Here is a 23,503-nt window from a genome sequence, read left to right as displayed (position 1 = left end):
GACTGTGTAGCATCTTGGCTGCTCTTTGTTCCCCTTGGACAGCCCTCAGGACCAGGCGCTCCTCTCCGTTAACCATGGCTGCTGTCCTCTTCCTCTCTCCTCTCCATCACACATGTTCTTCCTTTATTCTCTGGCAGCTTCTTCCTCCTTCTTCCCTCCTCATGATCCTCTCTAGCAAAGCCCTCAAAGCTCCCCTCCCCCATCTCTCTGCTGTGCAGCTGTTGGCTGTTGGCTTCTTTATAATCACAGTTAACTGGGAGCAGGGTCAGTTTTTCAGGGTTAACCAGTGTTGAGTTCAACAAATTAGCATTAAAATACAAGCAGCATTAGGCCAATACACTACAGGGGTTTTTGTTTGTTTGTTTGGTTGGTTTGGTTTAATTTTCATTTACCTTTTTACTTGAAATTTTATTTTTCGCTATTTTTTATTAATCGGTTATTTTATTTATTTACGTTTCAACTGTTGTCCTGCTTTCCACACTCCCCTCATCAAACCTTACATCCCATTTCTGCTCAGCTTTGCCTATGTGACAGTGCTCCTGCACCCACACATATCCATCCCCACCTCACACCTCTAGGATCTGCATTTGGTGGGGCAATAGGCCTCACCTTGAACCATAGAGCATCCTTGCATACACTTTGGCTGGCAGTTTGGCCCCTGGGAGCTTTGGGATTAGGGAAAGAAGATCTGGTCAGATATTAAATCCAACGATTGCTGCTTTCTCTTCTTTTTCTGGTTATAGGTGAAATTATGTTTGTGTGCTTATCTTTTTATAAATTATTGAGAGAAGATTAATGTCTTGGTTTTTCTTGGTTATAGTTTAGTTCATTGTCTTGGAGTTTTCCTCCTATTAGCCTCTGTTGTGCTTTCTTACAGAAAAGAATTGTTTAAATTTGGTTTTCTCATGAAATATCCTGGTTCTTCCTTTTATGGTGATGGAGGATTATGCTGGATATAGGGGCCTGTGTCTGCATTACATCTGCCCAAGATTTTCTGACTTTTAGAATCTCTGTTGAGAAGTCTGGTGTAATTCAGATACGTCTGAATTTATTTGTTACTAGATATTTATACCTTACCCCTTTTAATGTTCTTTCTTGATCTGTGCTTTTAGCGTTTTAATTATTACGTGAATGGAGGAATTTTTCTGGTACAATTAGTTTGATGTTCTGTAGGCTTGTTGTACCTTTATGGCCTTTTCTTTCTTTACCTTATGGAAGTTTGCTGCTATGATTTGTTGAAGATGTTTACTGGATCTATGAACTAGAAATCTTAATTCTCTTCTCTATCTATTATCCTTAGGTTTCAACATTTAATTGTGTCCTGAAATTCTTGGATGTTTTGGATTCAATAAACCATACATGTTTATCTGAGATGGGTGTTTTGTGCTTTGTGGGATGACCTCCTTGACCCCAGGCTGCATGAAGAATCTCAGCTGACAGTGGGGACATAAATTATAAGTATGTGTAGCAAGACCCAGGCCTCTTCCGGGTTCTTAGATATTAAAAGAGAACCTCAAATACAGTAGTAATGTGATAGTGTGGTGTGAATCTAGTTACTATTCTCTATTTTGATATAGATGACTCTTTTTGTGTCATGGTCAGCTTATAATGACTAGAAGACCTAAGCTTGAGAATAACCAAAGACTACATTGCTTCTCTAGCAACTGAGCTTTTAAAAGCCCTGGTGTGACAGCAACTGTTGGTGGACATTCTGGATTATTCCTTCTGTACTTTAACTCTCTGTGTCACTTCCACCATCACTAAGTTAGTTCAATTCCATAAATTGGAAATCCAAAACCTGGAAGAAATACTCTTTTTTTTTAAAGATTTATTTATTCATTTATTATATACAAGTACACCGTGACTGTCTTCAGACACACCAGAAGAGGGCATCAGATCTCATTACAGATGGTTGTGAGCCACCATGTGGTTGCTGGGATTTGAACTCAGGACCTCTGGAAGAGCTGTCAGTGCTCTTAACCACTAAGCCATCTCTTTAGCCCAAGAAATACTTTCTGAATATGATCTGAGATTGGCCATGGAAAAAGGGTAGCTTGAACTGTCCCACCTAGGTTCTGGGCCTGCACAGGCCTGCTCTCCAAAAGAAACCTGTGTTCACAGCTGTTGGCTGGCTAAGAAAGATTTCACGAGACGTGATACACAGCCCTCGGACTTCTGCTCCAGTCATCTGCACAATTTTTCCCGGACGATATCCTCATACCTCCAGCAGGCGGGTGATGAAACTGTCCACTCTCAGCTCCCCTTCAGCCATCTTGTGGCCACCAGACTCTCCTCCCTGCAGCAGGAACAAGGGCTTCTCCATGGTGGCTGCAGCAGCAGTGGTGGTTTGGCATTCTCACCTAGGAGGCCCTATGCCTTTCTACCCCAGTTCCAACTCACCTCAGGCCCGGGCCTTCCCCCCATCCACTTCCCACGGAGCAGGGAGAGCAGCACCCACTAGAAATAAAAGGGAAGCCCTTGGTCTTGCCAAGAGTGAACCCCCAGTGAAAGGGATTGTTGGGGGGAGGACGGTAATGGGAGGAGGATGGGGAGGGAACACCAATAGAGAAGGGGAGCGGGGGTTAGGGGGATGTTTGCCTGGAAACCCAGAAAGGTAATAACAATTGAAATGTAAATAAGAAATACCCATTTAATAAAGATGGAGAAAAAAAGAGAAAAGTGTCACACATTTAAAACAGAAGAATATGGACCCTAATTTTAAAGCACAGCTCTGTCAATTAACTAAACCTTTAAAAAACTCAGAAAATCAGGCCAAACAATATTTTCTCGGTTTATGTATCTGTAATGTCGCATAAATAATAATGTCCGTTTCTTGCTATTGTGGAGGGAATTAAATAGTTAATATGTAATCATGGAAATTTTGAAGTACCATCCATTTTTCTGTTCTTTAAATCAATCTTCCTCATTTCATTGATCAAGTATGTATGTTTTCTTTTCATAATTACATGTATAATAAAACCAGCATAAAAACCTTCAGAATTGTATAAGCTTTCACTTTTAACAAATTAAATTAGTTGTTCTTTGTATTTCTGCTGAACATTTAAATGTTCTTTATATGTCCCAATGCGAGTTTATTAGGTACCTATAAACTTTAAACTCTTTGCCTGAGAGCATGAGTACAATTTAATTATATAGTAACTACACTCAGGCTGTCTTTGTATTAGAACCAATTATATCAGACTCTAAGAAAAATTACTATTGCGTAAAAGTTTGTGTGTGATGAGTGTGAGTGTCTGTGTGTGTGTGAGTGTGTGTGTGTGAGTGTGTGTGTGTGTGTGTGTCTGTGTGTGTGTGTGTGTGTGTGTGCAGCACATGACCAAACAACTTTCAGGAGCCATTTCTCTCCTTCTGTCATGTGGGTCCCAGGATGTAACCCAGATGTTTGACTTTGGCAATAAATAATATTACCAACTAAATAAATAAATAAACAAACAAAAAACAAGCCACCAATCCACTTTAAAAGTAAAGGCCAGAAGTTCACAGAATAGTAGCATTGGCCTTACCATATCCTTTCTTTGGGGATGGGAAAATTAATGTTCTGAAATCCATGACTTTCAGGAATTGTGATATTCATGGAAATTCAATTCCTTTGCAGATGCTCCAGTTGTTATGGCCAATTGCTAGAAAGGTCAGCTTAAGCTTGCAGGACCCCAACCATCCCTCCCCCCCGCCTCCACAGATGCTCAAAAGACACTGCCCAGAACTTACTCCACATTCCCCAGAACCACTTTCTATGTCCATCATTTCTTTGAGATGAAAGGTCAGACTCCTTCACCCTAGTCTCTCCACAATCGACATCCCCCCTCCCAAAACACTTCTAAGACTGGAAAATATGTCTTAGGATGTATCTGCCAGACTCGGACTGAGACAATCTAGGGCACTGGTTGTCACTACAACATTGGTGACATAGCAGAGGACGCCAAGAACTCTCTAGGAGACAATAGAATGTCCAAGAAGGGACAGCTGATGTCGTGGGGAGCAGACTTTGCCTCCCTGCTAATGTTCTCCCTGTACTGAGCATAAGCTGAGGTGGCCTTTCCAGGAGACTTTCCCGGGGCAGAGCCACTGAGCACCTCCTGCTTCCGAAGCCAAATTTTCCTCAAGGGTTGATTATAAAAACCTTAGTAATTCCTATGCATCTAAATGAATGTTTCCTTCCAAATCCTGCCCAAAAAATGTCTCATCCTAACTCAAATTATCCTTCTTCACCAATATTAGCCATTAAAAATTCCTGAGAAATAATACGAGTTTGAATATGCAGTCAAAATGTTCTCCTGTCTTATTATGTACAGGTGCTTGAAATCACATCAAGAAATAGCCTGCATGGAAGATTGCAACATGGGTGTGTGTTAGGGGAACACCCATGAAGCCTTGTGCTTAGCATTCAATGGTTGCCACAAAATTCCTTAGGAGGAAGACTTGCAATCATTATGGTCCTAGAAACAGTGTGGAGGCCAGTTGGCAGAGGAAAGTGAAACATTAGAGCCACCAGTGAAGGCTCCTGTTGGGCTCTACCTTGGTGTTTCCCTCCCCCCTCGCTGAGCCTTTCAGCCTGCTATAGCAAGAAATTGTTTACACCTTTGACAGCTGCTTTTAGCCCCTGATTTGGGGCTGGGATTTTCCATGGCACCCTTCCTCCCCACTGAGCTTTCTTGCTTCTTGTTTTTAAGAAGCTGTTTATGCCCCTGATTGGGCTGGAACTTTCACCTCACAGACTTGTCCTAATTTCCTGGTTGGGGATTTTCACCTGCCTTGTTGTTTTTCCACGGCTTTTGCCTCTGGTATATAAGGAGATCTCAGTAAAGCCTTGGTGGCACTCGCTAAAAAGGGGTGACCCGTGTACGTGTTTTCTTTCAACCCCACAAACCTACACCCGATATTCACACACTGTCGGCGCAGGCACTGACAATAGGTATCACAATAGAAACTAGTAACTAGATTTAACCAAACTATCACATTAATGCCGTATTTCGTGGTATTTTTTTTTTTTTTTGCTCTCCTAGAACCTGGAAGAGGCTTGGGGTTTTCTAATCCTACTCATAATTTATTATCCTTCCCAACACTATGGGCTTTGTTCTGTTAATGCTAACAGCGGCATCCAATACCTAGGATATTTTCTACTGACATGTGTGACGTGAGACAAAACAGTCCCTGTCATCCCTCACCTGAATAAACTTCCTTAGAGGACAGTGTAGTTGGAGGGTCCTTCTTTCCTCTCCAAGATCGAGAAACATTTCCAGTCTCCAGACAAGTGTGTCAGCCATTGTCCAGTGACTGTCTTGAGATGTCCACAATGTCAGCTGAGTGTCGTCATCCAGCCTGCCCTGTAATTGTTGTAGATGATTAATAGGGTTCCAGCCCTAGGATTTAATTCAGTGCTACAGTACTTGCCAAACATGCTCAAAGCCCTAGCTGCCACCCTAGTCCTGTGTGCTCTAGAGAAAGAAAATAAAGAACCACATTGTCTATCAAGTTTCTCCTCCAATAGAAGGAGAATCTGCGAATCTGCATCTGGTCTTTTAAGTAACTCTAAGCCCCAGCTTCCCCACAGCTCCCTCCATCGATTCCATTATTGGTGCATTTTCAGTAACGCTCACTTTATTTTTGGTGTGCAAAGAATATGCACCATGTCATTAAAGTGTGTGTGTATGTTTGTGTGTGTGTTCATCCATGAACTCACTATAAATTATTATCAGATGACCCAGAAGACCGTGGAGAAACCTGTCGATGTGCATGCAGAATTATGTTACTACTGTTCCATGGCACCTTGCAGGGAACACTGAATTAGTTGGCTGCTTTAATAGAGCCTAAAACCAGGCTATGCATGGTTTTCGGTGAGATTGTGATGTGCAACACCACAACAGAGATCAGCAGAAGCTTCATTTATTCCATGCTGCTGTTACCAAGAGGAGGCAAAGCCTCATCCCATAGACAGTCTGGTAGGATCTGATGAAGGGCAATAAACTCAGGGTTGAAATCAAGCCTTTAGAAACAAAGAGAAAAATACAAAGTCAAGGAAAGCAAGAGCTGTCTTTTTCTTTTCTTCCTCTTTTTTTTTTGAGAAGATCCACAAGAGAGACAACCCCTTCCTCAAACTAACAATGCACAAGAGAGACAATACATGACTTAAAAATCAGAAATGAAATGAGGGCCATAACAATAGACACCGAGCAAATTCCAAAATCATTAGTTCTTACTCCCGAGGACTTTACGCCAGAAAACTGGAATATATAACCAATATATATTCCAGATAACAATTACCAAATTTAAATCCAGATCTGGGAAGGTATCTGAAAAATACCCCTAAGAAAATAGATACACTCATTAAAGGTTGCATACATTATATATTATATTGCTTTCTTTTTGCATGATTAAACCCCTTCAAGGACATTTAGCTATGTTATAGAAAGTGTTACTTTTAAAACAAAAGGACAAAGAGTGAAATTGAGGAGTCACTGAGAGACACTTCCCAGACAGGATCAAGGAAAGACGGCTGAGAGATGCAAGCAGGGGCTGCAATGCTGCCCTTGAGAAGGAAATGTTTTTCTCACTTTACCTTACTCTATGCTGTACTGTGTCCGTTTTTTGTGGAAGCGGCTCTCATGCTCTCTGGGTTATGACAAGTATATTGTGATACTAGGAAGAGGGGTGATTTGCTATACAGATATTTTAAGGAGAAGCCTTTGCTTAGTCTCACTTCTTTGCCTAGTCTTGCCTCAGTCGTTCCTGGTATCATGGGAATAACGATCTTATTATATCTTGCCAAAAGGGAAAGTGAGGTAATGCATATTCATGCCTATATAAGGGTTAATAAGCTTGCAGCTGCATGCAGTTGCATCTGCCTTTGCTCTGCATCCCCTGTGTCCTGGTTATTTGTGACCGTACCTGGGCCCCCAACACACTAGATGTTGACACGCATCACCCTTCTCAGTGTCAGGTTTATTTTCTTTCTTTTTTGGAATCTATGATGTGGAGGCGTATTACAGCAACAATATGAAATAGCAGGCGGGCATGTATGAAAATTGCTGTGTTTAAGCTAGGTGTGGGGACAAGTCCTCAAAGGGAGCTGTTAAGATGGGAAACAAATAATGCATTTGTTGCTGGAATTGAGTTGCCTCAGCTGTGTTGCTCTGCCTGCTCAGTGTCCATTCAACATCACTCTGTTTCTACAGAGGAACTCAAGGTTTGCCCCAGCTGCCTGTGAGCTGTGATATGGGCAGAGAAAGGCCAGGACACAGTGGTGATTTCCCACTCCTCAGTTATGCTGAATTTTCCACTACTGTACTTGTATACACAAGTCCAGTGTGGTCAGTTATTATAGATATTTGTCATTTCTTACAGAGGGCAACTATGATTGCCTACACCCAATTCTATAAAAAACAAAACTCAGGAAACCTGGCCCTTGGCAGCAATGAATCAAGAAATATCTAGGATGGTGGGGCATGAATTCTGCCAAGCAATGAACTCAGATAGGTGGGGTTGTGAGGAAGATGTATGGTTGAATAGCCCAATAGATTCACGTTTTATCATCTTGATTTAATCTAAGGACAAAGAAGTGCAGTATCTCTGATGGCTTTCTTCTAACCCCTTGAAAGGTTCACTGGGGTTTGACCTCAGTTCTTCATTCTTCTTGCTGGGGCAGCAACACTCAGGGAAGCTTGAGATTGCCATAGGCACAGTATTAGGCTAGAAATGCTGAGTAGGTGATAATTAGTTGTTCAGATGGTGATTCCCATTTCATTTGTTCTTAACGTGGACCTAAGGAAAGACAGATCGAGGTCCTTAGAATACAAAGATCATTTCCAGTTCTTTTCTACCTTTCCTGAATGAAAGACTGGTTGGCAGAGAATGGTAAAAATTCAAGAATTGGTAGATGATGCTTTGAATGGAGGGTGGGTTTCAGTGCTGGTTTTAGACAGGGTCTCAATTACCCCATCTTGTTCTCTACGTTGCTCGTCAGGTTCACTTTGAGCTCAAATAAAGCTGCTTCCACTTTCCAACAGGTAGTCTTACAAAGGGGCCTCCAAGGACTGTGAGGACAGCATTAGCCAATGAGAGCTGAGGTGTGTAACCCACAACTATAGCTTTATCTGAAAGACCCTCAGACAGACGAGACTCTCGCTCCAGTCCTGAGGACAATCACCACCCCATGAACACACAGGACTCAGTCTTGATGTAAAAACAAGAGGTTTACTTTGGGATACCAATGCACTGGGGCTCGACACGGTCCACACGCAGGAGGGATGTGAGGAGCCTCGAACAACAGAAATGTACAGCTTAAACAGTCATTTACGATCACACAGTTTCATTAGCTCAGCTATTTCGGTGCCAAGGATAACTAGGCAGATGTTTCTCATACTGGAATTCCTGGGATAAGGCCTTAACCACATCAATGTAGCTATTTCTGTAGGAAGGACGTCTGACTTGATATATGTTTTCTTATCCTGGGGTTCCCAGGACAAGGATCAAGGATATCTGTCTTGGCAGGTGTTTCTCTTCTGGAGTTCCCAGGACAAGGTTATAGCGATGTCAGCCTATAGCACAGCTGCATTCAGTACCAAGGACATCTTACTTCTATAGTGGTCAGTCAGCTTCCCAGAGATGTTTCCTGTCTTGTAATTGCCCTGCAGTAAATATGTTCTATACCCTCTGTTCTTATGGTCGGGCAGCTTCCTAGAGAGTGGGTGGGAATGTGCTTTCTGTACTTTCTGGTCTATTGTCTAATGTCACGGGGCTAAGTGAGGGCCAGCTTAAAGGATTCTCATTCTTAAGAAATGGCTGTACTGATATCAAACGGGGATCTTTCATATCCACTTTCTTCCAAGTCTACCAGCCATCTCAGATTGTTGCTGTAATATGCCTGACAATCAAGGACACAGAAAAATAACTTGATACACAGCAAGGACATGGCAATCATATCCTGTGTCGTTATGTATGCTCTGGATGAGGTTTGTTAAAATGACAATATTGCACAAAGCTTTATATAAGACCCATCAAATTAAGGGTCACTATGCACTGTCATAGCTAAAATGGCCTGGTCAGAAGCGACCACTGGATCACTCTTCTGTAACTTCACATGAGAGGCTTGTGCTTTTTGTGTTTTTTTATTTTTCTGTTTTTTCTTATTTATTTATTTATTTATTTATTTATTGCTTTATATGTTTTCCGGAAGATAGTTCAAGTCATGGATCTGCCCCCAAAATCTGAGCTTTGCTACTAACACTGTAAACAGTATTAGTGTATGCATTCAATAAAATAACTGGTTTTTTTTTTTAGTACGATAGATGCTTTTGTGTTTTGTGGGGTGATTCATGAAACAGGAGTGAAGATGCTTGTTTCTTACTCTGTCCACTGAGTTATGTCTCTAGGCTTGTCCTACTCCTTTGGCTGCATCCCCCCCCACACATCTGCTGACTATTTTATTTTTCAGATGAAATCACACGTTATAGCTTAGAGAGGCCTGTAAGCAATCCTACTTTGGTAACTTAAGTGCAAAGAGGAGAGCCCCACACTCAGCCTGAGGGTGCATTCACTGGTGGATCCAATATTTCAGTTTCCTCTCCTAACAGATCACCACATTGTTGCCAGGACCATAATGAATGCAATTCTTTCTCCTAAAGAATCTGGTGGCAACTGTCAAATGTTAAGCACAAGGCTTCAGGTTGTACCTATAACACACAGCCACATTACAACCTACCCTACAGGCTATTTCTGGGTTTGATTTCATGCACCTGCACATGATGAGACAGGAGACCTCTTTGACTACTTATAGGAACTGGTGTGATTTCTCAGTAATCATTAATGGGTAATATTGCTGACTGAGGAGAATTTGAGGTAGGATGAAACATTTCTGTGCAGGGATTGGGGAGGAAGCACTCATTTAGATACATAGCAATGACTTAGGTTTTTCCAATCAAGCCTAGAGCCAAATTTGGCTTTGGAATCATGTGGTGCTCAGTGGCTATGCCACAGGGAAGTCCCCTGAAAAGGGCACATCAGCTTTTGCTCAGTACAGGGAGAACATTAGCAAGAAGGCAAAGTCTGTTATCCATGACATCAGCCGTCCCTTCGTGGACATTCTATTGTCTCCTAGAGACTTCTTGGAATCCCTGTGATGTCACCAGTATTGTTGTGACAACCAATTCCCTACTTTTTCTCTTAGTGTCCAAAGGATATATCCACAGACATGTTTGCCCGTCTTTGTAGGCACTTTGGGAGAGTTGATGTTGATAGAGAAGAGTCTAGAGTGAAGCAAACGAAACCTAAAGGTAATGATGGACACAGGACATGGGGAATGTGGAGTAAGTTCTGGGCAGTGTATGTTGAGCTTCCTGTCAGGGGTGTGTGTGGGGGTCTTCTGCTGGCCTTCTTAGTAATGGGCCACAACCACTGGAACATCTCCACAGATATTGAATTCCATGATTATCACAATTCCTGAAAGTCAAGGTTTTCACATCATTAGTTTCTCCATAACCACATGGAGGATATGGCAATGCCTATGCTATTATTGGGTGAACTTCTAGTCTTTACTTTTACAGTGCATTTGGTATGTTAAATTGATATAATAACACCATCAGGAGGCATGGAGGGTATAACTTTTCTGAATTAAACAGGGCATCAATGTACTTCACTTTCATTGCTTCTTTAAATTCAGTGAATATCTGACAGTCGTAAGAGGGAGAGAACTGTGCTCCTGGCATGACCTTATATTCTTAGAACTCCTCTGAATACCTCCGGGTGATGGGGCCAATCTTACCTTCATATAATAGAGGTTCTGTGTGGCAGATATTTTTCTACAGTAGCCAAACTATATGGAGCAGGTAGAGAAAGAGCCTGTAACCTATTGGCACTTCTGGGGCATTTGTCATTTCAGTAGGGGGAATTAATAAGTCTGTTGACCATGTCCTCCCCCTACATGACTTTTTAATGCAAAGTTATTGGACTAGAGTAACAGTGTAGGATATCTGAGTATCCCTGATCAATCAAGTCATTGTGGATGCTGAATTGATGATCTGACTTCTGAAACCAGAGGGGTGAGGGTCCTGAAACCAGGTTGTAGCCTGCTTACCTGATAATAATCCTGGAGAAGGCATCTCTCTGGTACTTGTAAGCCTGTGTGGACAGGCATGGGGAACACCTGGCTGCTTACATCTCTTGGTCTCTATATAGTAGTGGGGGAACTGTGATCCACTTAGGATGCCTCTTACACATAGACCAAACTCCTTGCAGTGACACTGGCTTCCAAGCATGTTCTCCTGTTTGGACCTCACTGTGGTCTGTGTATGCTCTATGCATTCGCCCCATGCGGGTTCACTTGTGTTCTTCTACCTACAGCGGCCTGCAGACAGACGTCATCCCCTGAAAATGTCCTAAACAAGGTGCAGGCCAACGAGGAAGAGGAGAGGCTGAATAGAGAACTGGAGCTAACTACCAAGGAGAGAAATGAGCTGACAGATCGCCTCCTTTATGTGACAGGGGGATCCATGAGTAAGAGGTATGCATTGCTCCAAACAAAGACCTTGTTCTAAACCTCATCTCCCATAGAGAGGAGATTCAGAACCTGACCCTTACTGAGGAGTGAGATTGAAAATGGACTCTCTGATTCCGCCTGTTGAAAATCTGAACTTGTGATCTGAGTGAAGAATTCAGGGATAAAGTCACTGGAGCATGAGTTCCCAGTGTACAATTTGATAGCCCTTGACAGGTGGTAGCTTTGCAAGGTTCTAGGTGCTGTGAGTTTGTGGAGAGTGTTTGTACTTGCTAGGAAGGTGACTGAACGCTATCATCTCATGGCAGCACCCTTAGGTAACAGGTCCCACATTGTTCATCTCCATGCTTAACTAGAAGGCCTGAGGCTCAGGCCTGTTCCTTCTTGTCTGTGTGCCTTAAACACTGAGACAGTAATGGTGCATACATTTCTAATGATTCTCATTGTGCTCTTTCCATATTTGTCTCTCTTTCTCATTCTCTGAGTCTGTTTAATTTTCTTTTCTTGTGGGTGTGTCCCAGTTTGTGTGTCTGTGTGTGCACAGGTCTGCATGCCTATGTACAACTTTTATATGTTTCTATGTCCCTGCACACTTGGAATTTAGGGGTCTGTTTTTTGACCTCAGGATTTACCTGTATAATAGTTTCATGGAGGTGTAAGTGCGTTATTTTGGAAGCCCCACTTTCAACAGCACAGTTCCTTGCCTGTGTGGTCACATTTGTCTATACATTTGTATGCCTTGGGCAGATTATAAGTTTGTGGCAATATCTGGTCTCATCTCCAGAATTATGTGTACTGTCTGCCTCTAGAATATTAGTTATTCGGCTTGTAGCATTCCACTTGTCAAAACAGGAAAAATGAAATCAGAGGTTTCTGGATGTATGTGTGTGTGTGTGTGGTTGGGTAAGCTCTGTGGCCTAGGCTCTTGACCGCATAACAGGTTTGAATGCAGATCCAGCCCTCCTGATTGAAAAAAGTGAGCCAGGGAACCCTTTATCTGGGTGCTTAGCTTCTGTTGTCCTGGGCACACAATTCCAAGTTTCTGAAGCTGAAGAAGATCCAAATATGTAGAATTCAGAAAGTGTCCTTCCAGGGCTGGGGTAGTACAGGACACAGCCTGAGTTCATATAATCCTAAACCTCGATGTTCATTGGGTTCTATCTTCCTGGGGCCAGCCCCTACTTCAGGCCAAATCCATTTTATGAAAACTTGAAGATAAAGGAGAAAGAGGTCATGTCATTACTGCACAACTTAGACACAAAGAATATTGAACATCGTGAGAAATTTCAGGAGCTCAAGAAGGAGATTAACTTCTATCGGTAAGTACTGGTCAGAAGGGCCCATCACTTGTGGAATGGCCATGTCTGCCTCTCTTTGTTCTGGACCGGGGGGTCTGCAGCTCTGGGCCCATCTCTTCTGCTGTTTAAATATCACTGTGCCGTGGGTCTTTTGGACTCAGTTTCAGTTCCATAAGAGACTGTCAGTTATCACCACAGTGTCTATGCATCTTTAGAAGGCTCTGGATAGAACTACACAGATTCAGGCATCAGAGTGTTATTAGGCCAACCTGGGCCTCTGGGGTCATACCAGGTTTAACAAAGCTCAATGTGTGGACCACATGGTTAGCATGACCTCCCTTGGTTCTACTGTCCTCTTGTGGTTGTTTACTGCCTACTAATTGATGCTGTCCCGATGCATTGGGCTCTCATGGGTAGTTGTAGATCCCTTGTTCTTTTGGACAGACATGGACTCTTATTCGTGCTTGGGTCACAGAAACAATTTATTCTTCCCTGGATTGGCCGTTTGCTGTTTGTGCAGCAGCCTTACATGTATGGAGATGTATTCTATGAAGTCTTTATGGGAATCTGGGTCCTGGTGGAGTTTGTGGGATTTGGCAGTTGGAATGGGAGGAAGAGGCTTCAGGATCTTACTATGCAGAGTGTGTTTCCAGCAACCTGCACAGCCGGCTCCTGATGGACCAGGCATGTATGAAGAAGAAGTTGGTCACATTGAAGCAGGAGAGCAAGGAGGTACAGCGATATTTGTTTGAGTTGAACCCGAATGATGAAGACGAACAGGAGAAGACCAGCAACCTCCAGACCCAGCAAAATGTGGTAGGAACAAGCAGCTGAGTCAGATTAACAATGTCTGATACCATTTGCCTATTGGATACATCTTTGCTTCCCCTATCACCTTTCTAATCTCCCCACACCCAGTCAGTCACCCACCTCATGTGATAGAGTTATTCATTGCTCTGTCTATGCACAAGTATTCTGGGATGTTAACCACTCTTCAGAAACTGAATTGTTGGCAATTATACTTCTCTGCCCTTTTTGTAACTGCAGTCCAGAAATGGTGACAGAGGAATAACATATCACATGACTGCATCTCCCTATCACAGATTGGATGCTATGAAGAGTTTTGAACGAGTTCTTGGTCGTGTGACAAAGGTCATACAGGGGTCATGTGATGGTTGGAAGCACCTTGTAGGGATAAGAACCAAGTGCAAATGGCAAATGAGTCCTGGTCATTGGCTTTGATCTGGGTATCATGTGGCCATCTCCTTTCTTCCTGCACCCCAATTAGGTCTCTCCCCATTTCCCCATTCTTGGTTTGCACTGGTAGAGTCTGAGGAGCAGCTTGTTCTCCCACAGTGCTGTGAGGGTTGCTGGTGATGTTCCTCAGCCTGCAGAGATATCAGCAATGATTTCAGTGAAAAGATCAGTGCTGTCTGTCCAATGCAGCTGAGGGGACAGAAGGCAGCAACTTGACAGCTGGTATGCATGTCCCCACCAAATCAGTGTCTTAATAGCTGCCTTCTCCTCCCAGGTCTCAGGAACTGCAGGAGACATGGCATAGCATGGATCCCAGGAAGACAGCCCCCTGAGGAATGAGTTTCTCTCTCAAGAGTTCCCTGTGACGACAATCCTCACAGTCAAAGACTTTTTGGGGGAATATTCTTCTTCTCAGATAATTTCCTCAATGTATAGAGACCCTAAATTTATTTATCCGTATGCCAGCCTATCTCCTTGAGGTCTTTCTCCTTTCTCATACCGACAACACCATTTGAGAGACAACTGAGGGGACTACCTTGACATCTCACGTCCTAGAGGAGAAACAGCACTACAACTGTGTTTCTAAATGTTCATTAAGAAAATGCTGTTAAGAAATGTTTTTGGTTATGATTTTCATTGAAGTTTTCTTTTTGTTATTTCATAGTTATATATTCTTGTTACTGTTTTTCATTTTTATACCATTTTAGTTGTTCATTTTATGCCTGTTTTTTGTTAAATGTATTCCTTATGAATAAAAATTGATTTGTAACTCTTGACTCTTAAGACCATCTTATTCAAGGGTCCTTTCCCCTCCTGTAGACTTAGAACTGACAGCTGGATATGGATCTTTGCATGGTCCAGGGAGCATGGGTAAATAGGGAATTCAAAGCCACCAAGGGGTACACAGGGTGATAGTGTCTTTTGTGTGGATAATGTGACTTTTTTTATGGACACACACTTTATGATGTAATCACTGACATACTGTATCCATGCTGTCATGTGTTCTGCTCATCCTAGTCTATATCAGTCTACAACACACATTCCTTATTGACTGTGTGCACCAGATATTGAGTAACACACACTCATGCCTGTAGAGCTGCAGAAAAATGACAACTTTCACAAAGGAATATAGAATAATCCTAATGGAGAACCATGTGCCTCAGTTTTTCTTACAATACAGCATTAGTATTAAACCACAAAGATAATGACCATCAATGTCATTTTGGGAAATAGGTTTTTATAGGTGCTGTTTCACTTGATCATTCATATGCTGTGTTTTTTATTGTTGCTGATTATATTTATTTTTATCATTTAACTCAATGGATCTTTTTTTTTTTCAAATGTATCTGGGCCACTCCTGAGTGCATATCCCTCATGATCCAAAAGAGGGAATAGCATTCCCCATTGCAGATGATTGTTAGGGACCATGTGGTTCTTCTGAGAGAGCAGCAGATGCTCTAACCTGTGATTCATCACCACAGCTCCTGTAGGTAGCTTTTGTCCGTCCAGGGCATGTGCTATACTAGATGGACACGATCACCTTCAATTAAGGAGAGAGATCTCAGGAGATGTGTATGTACAGGTGGTTGAGCAGTGCCTGCTCAATGTGGCAGCCTGCTAGGCATCCACACCGGGCTCTGGTGCCTCCACTGCTCATTGTGCATTCAGGATCACCCTCCAGCATCACTCGGTTTCAATTCCAAACTGATCTTTCACTTACTATCGATGATTATATACATTAAGCACATCTCTTGAAATACAGAAGAGACTAGCATCCTTCTACAGGCCAACTTGGCATAATGAATTCTTTTGATAGAAAGCAAGATAATTATCTCAATCTATGCAGCTTAGGGAGGACCTCAAGACCATCCATAGTGAATGCAGACTGCAGCTGTGACCACATGTTTCTTTTCCAGAGCAGGTCTGTGCAAGCCCAGGACTTAGGTGGGACAGTTCAGTTTCACCTTTTACATGGAAATCTGTGATTGTATTGAGAAAGTATATGTTCCACGTGCCTCATTTCCAATTTATGGAATTAAACATACTTACTGTGAGTGGAGGTGACTCAGAGAGATAAAGTGAAGAAGAATAATCCAGTATGTCTGCAAACAGATGCTGTCCCATTAGGGCTTTTCAATGCTCAGCAGCTGGAGAAGCAAGGGAGAGGCATTGGTGACTCTCAGGCTTAGGTCCTCTAGTCATTGTAAGCTGAGCATGACACAAAAAGGGTCATAGGTATCACACTAGAATCTAGTAACTAGATTTAACCAACCTATCCCATTAATGCTATGTTTGGTGGTAGTTTTTGCCCTCTTAGGACCTGGAAGAGGCTTGGGGTTTTCTAATCCTACTCATAATTTATTATCCTACTCAACACTATGTGTTTTGTTCTGTTAATGCTAACAGCGGCATCCAATACCTAGGATATTTTCTACTGTCATGTGTGACATGAGACAAAACAGTCCCTGTCATCCCTCACCTGAATAAACTTCCTTAGAGTTCAGTGTAGTTGGAGGGTCCTTCTTTCCTCTCCAAGATCGAGAAACATTTCCAGTCTTCAGACAAGTGTGTCAGCCATTGTCCAGTGACTGTCTTGAGATTTCCACAATGTCAGCTGAGTGAGGGCAGGGCAGGGCTGGGCAGGGGACTGGGGCAGGGCAGGTCAGGGCTGGGCAGGGGATTGGGACAGAGTCCATGAGATGTCAGTAGGCAACAGGCCAGCTGGGGCTAGTGTGGGTACAGGGCTTCTAGTGTGGGTGTGAGAGGAGGAAATTAGGAATGGTCAGATTCTGATGCAGCATATAGGCGGGAAGGAGCTTAGACCATCTCAGTGCCATATAGGGACATTGTAGACACTGATGGGCAGTGTGGGGATTGTAGGGTCCCATATACTGCTCTCTGCAGGTGTCAGGAGAGCATACAGTGGCTCTGTCAGACTTATGACAATCAGGCAGGCACTGGGTGCAAGTGAGAATCATGGGAAAAGCCCTGTGTGCAGCCTGGTTTTGGGACATTCCCAGGTGCCCCATGGACTGCAAAGTAAAGGCAAAGGACACAGGGAAGCCAGCAATTCCCATGCACAGGACATAAATACCTGTAGACCTTTCTAGAATTTCCATAGACTATCTGTCACTAGTCCTCATTATAGAAGGCACCAACATTCTGCCCTCTACTTCAACTTGGTGAGACAGCTATTCTAACTCCAGTAGGAAGGCCTCAGGGAAGACAGTAAGAACTCGCAGGTGACCCCTTTTACTATTGAAACAGGGTCTTCCTATGGAGCCTAGAGTGGCTGTAGGATCCTAATGCTCTTGCCTCACAGTGACTAGAATTCCAATCCACCCTCAAGAGCAGTTGATTCATAGCCAGATCTGATTAAGGACATGTGAGGCCCCAGGGTGCTAGGATTACCAGGGTCCTAGTAAGTTTCTCCAGCCTAAATTACAACCTGAGTTGGTGCTGCTCTTTGGTACACCGCCTGATGCCCACTGACATCACACCTTGGAACTCTTTGTCTAACATAAGCTGTTCTGGGAATGAAGTACCCACACAATAAAAACTGGTCTGGATACTCCTAGGTCAAGAATCCCCTGTTGGAAATGCCTTGGACCGCAAAATTTTAAATTCTAGATCCTTCTGGCTTTTAGAAGATTTATAAATACAAAAAAAAAAACCAAAAAAAAAAACAAAGATGGGCATAGTAATTTAAGCCCGTGAGCCCAGTCATGGGAAACTGAGTCAGAGTGATGGAAGACTGTAAGTTCCAGGGCAACCTGTGTTTCAAGAAAAAAAAAAAAGCATGGTGAAAATTCCACTCAAGTGGAAACCAAAAGGGTTTCACATGGGCCCTGCCATCCACTGGTCAGCACTCTCATCACCACAGCCACAGGCAGACACTGGGGAACATTTCCCACTGTCTCTCTTTGGGATGCAATCCACCCCATGATTCTATGTGAGGAATCCCCCAAAGGTTACATCATGTGAGGGACCTAGAAAGTTCCAGGATTGGGAGAATTTAGGAGTTTATAATTAGGGATGATCTACAGCTGTGGCAAAGTCTTTTCCCAGCACATGGCAGCCCTAGGTTTGTCCCCAACAGTAAAAATAAAATCCCCCAAAATAATTCAAACAAAATGTCATGAAGCCTGCTCCCTGACCAGTCTCCTCAAAAGTGCGCAGGAACCTGGGTCCACAATTAGGACCCAGCACGGCCTCTGTGACCCGTGAGAAGGGATCTAATATGGGAATTAGTACAGTATGACTTATCCTTGTGGATACCTTTGGTGACAATAACCACCTGACCCCTGAAAACCCATCTACCTGGGGGGCTCAGCACTCATGTCAGCCAAAAAGCCCAGATCCTAGGGCCAGCATGGGCAGGTGGTGAAGAAAGTTTGTCTCTGGTGAACATCAGTTGCTGCTCCTGATCTGACTCTATCCTCAGGAGACAATGTCACCCCAGAAAGTGTGGGTGTCAGTGGCTCTTCCCAGGCCAAGGCTGGGATACTGCTTAAGTTCCACAATGCACAGCAGTGCTCACTCTAGAACTCTAAATGTTCTACAGCTGAAAGGGTTGGGTGCTCTGCTGGCCACACCCCTCCCCTGCAGTATTTAGTGCACTCAGAGTGGTGCTTCAGATGTGAGGGACTTCTTGAGGCTACTCCCATGGAGAATGGCAGATTCATCAGAACGGGGCACAGGGTGAGTTCAGAGCACAGCTGGGAGGAATTTAGGGGTGCCAAGCCATGACTAAGACCAGATCCTGGGCTGGCAGGCAGTTGAGCTGGAGAACTGGCATCCAAAGAGTGACTGCCTGAATTCCTCTTAGACCAAAAGCCCTGGATCTGAGCTACTTTGGTGCATTCTCCTGAGCAGGGTCCCAGAGGCAGCTCAGAATCGGGGCTGTGCATGGACTTTGGTGCTGGCAGCAGGTGGCTTAGCCATAAAGTGCGGAGCTTTCCCATCTGTGCCCACTCAAACTCCTCTGTTTCATTTTAGGTGTGTTTGGTATAGTTTTGAGACAGGTTATCTTGTAGCAGCCCAACTCGCTTTGAGCAACAATGTAACAGAAAAATAACCTTGAATTCAAGATCCTCCAACCCCTCTGTCCCAAGTCCTGGAATTAAGACCTCCAGCTGTGACCATTTTACTGCAGCATAGGATCCATCTGTATTAGAGTGAGCTTTGGAAATACTGGAGCTCCGACTCTTCCTTAGAATTCAGGTTTCCTTAATTCTTAGCAGGAGTTTTGTGATGATGCTGATGAGAGAGTCAGGAGTTAGACTGGGAGAGGTAACAGTCCTGGCAGCCCTGAGTGCGCAGTGAAAGTCAAGACAGAAGCCTGCTGATTAGCACCTGAGTGAAAGTGGGAGGATTCAGAGTTCAAGAACAGACTCAGTTACATACTGAAGACCATATTGCAACATTTTTGTTTCATTTTTGGCTTGTTTTCTTTGAGACAAGGTGTTAATTTATAGCCCTGGCTGTCCTGGAACTCACAATGCCTCTACCTCCCAACGGATGGAATTAAAGGCATGTGCCAACATGCACTGCCACTAATTAATTTTTAATTAAACATGCTGGCACAATCCAGTAATCCCAGTGCTTAAGAGGCCGAGGCAGGCAGATATATGGTTTCCTGACAAGTCTGATCTACAGAGAGTATGTCAGAATAGCCAGGGCCAAACAGAGAAACCCTGTCTCAAAAAATAAACAACAAAATGAACTTGTTTTAAAGAAGAGAGGAACGATTTAACAGAAAATTAGAGACGAAGATACAAATGATATTGGGTAGTGCAGAGCCTAGCTTCTGAGATGAAACTGGACACAATGGGATTAGGGTGGGGATTCTCATCTTGGACTGGGAGACAGAGGGTGACTTCAGGCATGGAAGGCTCAGTCAGTCATTAGTCAGGATTCTCAATCAAGAGGGTGTTGTAAGATCCAAAATGTGTGAGCAGTGTTCTTCTGCATGAGACTAGAGGAACCCGCCTACCCATACAAAACAGCAAATGAAGAGTAATCACAAATATACGTCTGGGAGTCCACAAGAGGTTATGGTCCACCTTAGTGTGGATTATTCAGAGCACAGGTGGAGAGGAGTAGAAGAGCTGATGGTGGCTGAGGCAGGAGAGGAGTTCGGGTGTGAATTTGAGCCAGTAAAGGAGCTTGTAGGTTGGGCAGAGCAATGAGAGGTGTAACAGCATAGCTGTTGAGATCCTTCAGATTAATTTGTCTTAAGATCCTCATGCCATAGCCAAGGACAGGAGTAGATCTGACTATTGGGTGGCTGGGCTCACATAGCCCAACAGGTTTGGCCTTGCATCTGTGGGATTCCAAGTCTCTCCCTTTAGACACAGCCATGGAGAAGGTGTAGCAGTGAATTTGCAATGCTTGGCTTATGGTGTTGAGTACTTCATGCTCCACAGAGCTAGGAAATGTCCTAGAAGCCAGGGAGGCTGAGCCATGATTAGGACAGGTCTCCAGGAGAGAGAAATGATAACGAAAGTCACTAAGAATTTCCTGAATCACAGTGTCTGTTAACCATATATTTTATTTACTTATTTTTATGGGCCTGAGTGTTTCACCTAATACATGCTTGTGCACCATGTGGTATGTCTGGTGCCCATGAAGTCCAGAACGTTCCATTGAACTGCAATTACAGGCTAATAGGAGCCACCATGTGGGCACTGGGAACTGAACCCTGGTCTTCTGCTCTTAGCCACTAAACCAACCATCTCTTCAGCACCCCCACCTCATTGTATTGTCATTAAGATTTAACCATTTGGCCTTCAGTATTTGAATTAATGAAGATGTGACAAGAGTTATAGTTACCATGATGGTTCAGGCATAGACAGGCAGGCATCTCATTGTATACAAAATATAAATTCTTTCTTTCTTTCTTCCCTTCTTTCTTTCTTTATCTTTCTTTGTTTTACTCTTGGAAACAGGGTTTCTTTTGTGTAGCTGACCTGGAACTAGCTCTGTAGAGGGAGCTGGCCTAGAATTCACAGAGATCTGTCTGCCTCTGCCTCCCAAGTGTTAGGATCAAAGGCCTGTGCCACCACCATCACACATCCTTCTGTTTTAAAGGAAAAATGTAGCCCTACATGGCAGCACGAGTTTAGTCCCAGTATAGACATTTTTCTAGAGTTCCTGAAGGGCTTGCTGCCTTCCCCTTTAGCCCTGGCTAACTGTGAGAGCTCCACACCTCTGGGGTTTGCTTCATAAGAGTCTGGATGATGAGGGTCACAGGCTGATATATCTGTGTACAGCAAAGGATGCTTGGTGAAGGTCAAGTGGGTACAGATCAGCAGGTAGATGCTCTGCCACCCAGCCTCATGGCCTCAGTTTGATCATGGGTGAAAGCAGAGAACTGAGTCCACATTGTGTCCTCTGCTCTCCATGTGCATATCATGGCACAGGAACACCACAAACTACATAAAATGTAAAATGCTGAAATGCTGAGAGAAGAGGCCTATGGTAGGCACCTCCTACACCTGAGACTTCCAACCACGAAAAGCAGGGGGTAGAGAGTGAGGATGCAGAGTGCACACAGGTCAGGACAAGGCCATGTTACTGAAGCCTCCATGTTTGGTGAGCAGGCTCTGGGGCACCATGAGGGACATCAGGAGCTTCTGCACTTTGTAGAATTACAGGGTTCCATGTTACCTCACATGCCCATGATTTGCCCCCTACTGCAGGGAGAAGCCAACACCAGAAGCCTCCAGCTCCCAGCCCTGCTTTTGCCATGTAGGTTTACCCAGAACAGCTTGGAAGTCCCTGGACCTGGAGTCTCAGGTGGTTGTGAGCCACCTGACCCTGGTGCTGGAGACTGAACTCAAGTCTTCTGCAAGAGCAGCAAAGACCCGTGCGCTGCCTGGCCCATCCAGGGCTGTGAAATGGTGTTTATTTTCATCTGAACAAGCCCAACAACAGTTTAGGTCCCTAGAAGCCACATAAACCTGGATACAGTAGTGTCTGTCATCCAGCACTTCCCACAGGGAGATAGGAGCCTAAAGTGGACAGTCTCTAGGATTAGGGGGAAGGGCTAGCCTAGCATACACAGCCATGGATGAGAGGTAGAAGGTGAGGACTTGTGCTCAGGTTGTCCCTGACCTTTACACAAGCACATGAGTACCTGTACTCACAGAAACGCCATACAGTCATAGGTGAGAAAAGAAATAAAAACAAACAATATTGAAAATACAATATACTGGGGCTGGAGGGATGGCTCAGTGGTTAAGACCACTCACTGCTCTTCCAGGGGATCTGAGTTCAATTCCCAGCAACAACACTGTGTCTTATAACCATTTCTAATCTCATCTTCTACCCTCTACTGTTGTGTCTGAAAACAGGGACAGTGTACTCACTCATATGGACAAAATAAATAGTTTTTGTTTTAATCCTTTTCTAAAAAAAGAAACCCATCTGTGACACATGATCATTGTGTGATTCCAAATGTCCCTAAGTCAGTACAGTACTATTGCTACATGGTCACCAGTTGTGTCAGTCTTGGTAGTAGAATGGCACAGTTGAAAATATGCTGGTCACAGTGACCAGGCAGCCTAGAAAGCTAACAATGAGCAGAGAAGGCTGTGCTGTGTCCAAGTCCTCTACCCCACACTGCCACCTCATCCCTATGAATAGAGCAATAAAGAACAGATGAGGAATCGTCCAGGTTTGTTTCCTCTTTGATTTCTTTATTAACCTAGCCCCTGTGCTACATGTAACCTTGTCACATCTTCTGTCCCATTCCTAAGCCCTCATACCTGTCAGATAAGACAGGGATCTTGCTTTGGGGGGAAGCTCTGGTCCCTCTCTGTCCTAAGAGGCTCTGAGCCATCGCTGAAAGAGAGTCCTCTGAGGATTGAGGGAAGTCCATAGCCAGTGCTCTGACTTCCAGGAAGGTTTGAGGAAGGTGGTCCTCTTCTTGTGGTGCCTCTAGTAGGAGCAGCCCACACTTGGGCCCAGCTCCCACTGTCAGGAAAAGGTGGGTGGCTCTGGTATTTGCACAGCTCTCCAGCTGAATGAACAGTGCATCTCTCCTCTCTCTCTTGGAGGAAGTCTCCAGTCTCTGGTGCAGGTGCTGTTCCCAAGGCAAAGGAAAGGGAAGTGCAGAGTGAGGACTCCCAGGATCCTTTAAACCTTGTCTGCATTGTCTTCATTAATTTTTATGTTTAATTTTTATTCCATGTGTATTGATCTCATTGTAGGGGTGTGCATTCCAAAGCATGAATATTGAAGGTAGAGGAAAAAGCATGGGAGTCACTTTATCCTACCGTGTGGGGTCCCAGGCTCTGAACCGGGTTGTTGAGCTTGGCTACAAAGAGCTTTCATACTGAATTTCCTACTGGCTCCGATTTCAGGGAGAGTGTGTCATAGAGACCAGATTGGCCAGTAAACTACTGTTCATCCTGCCTCAAGCATTGCCATCTAG

The 23,503-nt window shown here is 43.8% G+C and overlaps 2 protein-coding genes across 10 annotated transcripts in view; one reads left to right on the top strand and one right to left on the bottom strand.

Moving 5' to 3' along the window:
* Nucleotides 1-23,503, top strand: part of LOC147999003 (disks large homolog 5-like) — a 124,855-nt gene that overhangs the window by 28,986 nt on the left and 72,366 nt on the right. Inside the window, exons 1-5 of one of the 4 annotated variants that reach the window (XM_087595899.1) lie at nt 10,148-10,289; nt 11,356-11,515; nt 12,685-12,828; nt 13,461-13,623; nt 14,339-14,833. In XM_087595899.1, the coding sequence (XP_087452025.1) occupies nt 10,208-10,289; nt 11,356-11,515; nt 12,685-12,828; nt 13,461-13,623; nt 14,339-14,368 (579 nt within the window). In that variant the 5' untranslated portion in view covers nt 10,148-10,207 and the 3' untranslated portion in view covers nt 14,369-14,833. Of the gene's footprint in view, nt 1-10,147; nt 10,290-11,355; nt 11,516-12,684; nt 12,829-13,460; nt 13,624-14,338; nt 14,839-23,503 lie in introns of those variants that run through there. The other 3 variants (XM_087595901.1, XM_087595902.1, XM_087595900.1) reach the window with 3 other exon arrangements.
* The window catches only part of LOC147999008 (disks large homolog 5-like), a 37,389-nt gene that overhangs the window by 11,124 nt on the left and 2,762 nt on the right, over nt 1-23,503 (bottom strand). For 2 of the 6 annotated variants that reach the window (XM_087595671.1, XM_087595675.1), the window contains exon 2: nt 5,187-5,345. The exons of 1 other annotated variant lie outside the window; for it this stretch is intronic. The gene's annotated coding sequence lies outside the window, so the exon portion shown is untranslated. Of the gene's footprint in view, nt 1-2,221; nt 2,559-5,186; nt 5,346-16,113; nt 16,212-23,503 lie in introns of those variants that run through there. 3 more of the 6 variants (XM_087595673.1, XM_087595670.1, XM_087595676.1) reach the window with 3 other exon arrangements.

Source organism: Rattus norvegicus, chromosome 19, assembly GCF_021556685.1.
Source record: "Rattus norvegicus strain SHRSP/BbbUtx chromosome 19, alternate assembly SHRSP_T2T, whole genome shotgun sequence".
In the NCBI taxonomy this organism is placed as follows: Eukaryota; Metazoa; Chordata; class Mammalia; order Rodentia; family Muridae; genus Rattus; species Rattus norvegicus.
The sequence above is the reverse complement of the archived record's forward strand: the minus strand, read 5'-3'. Positions and strand labels throughout refer to the sequence as shown.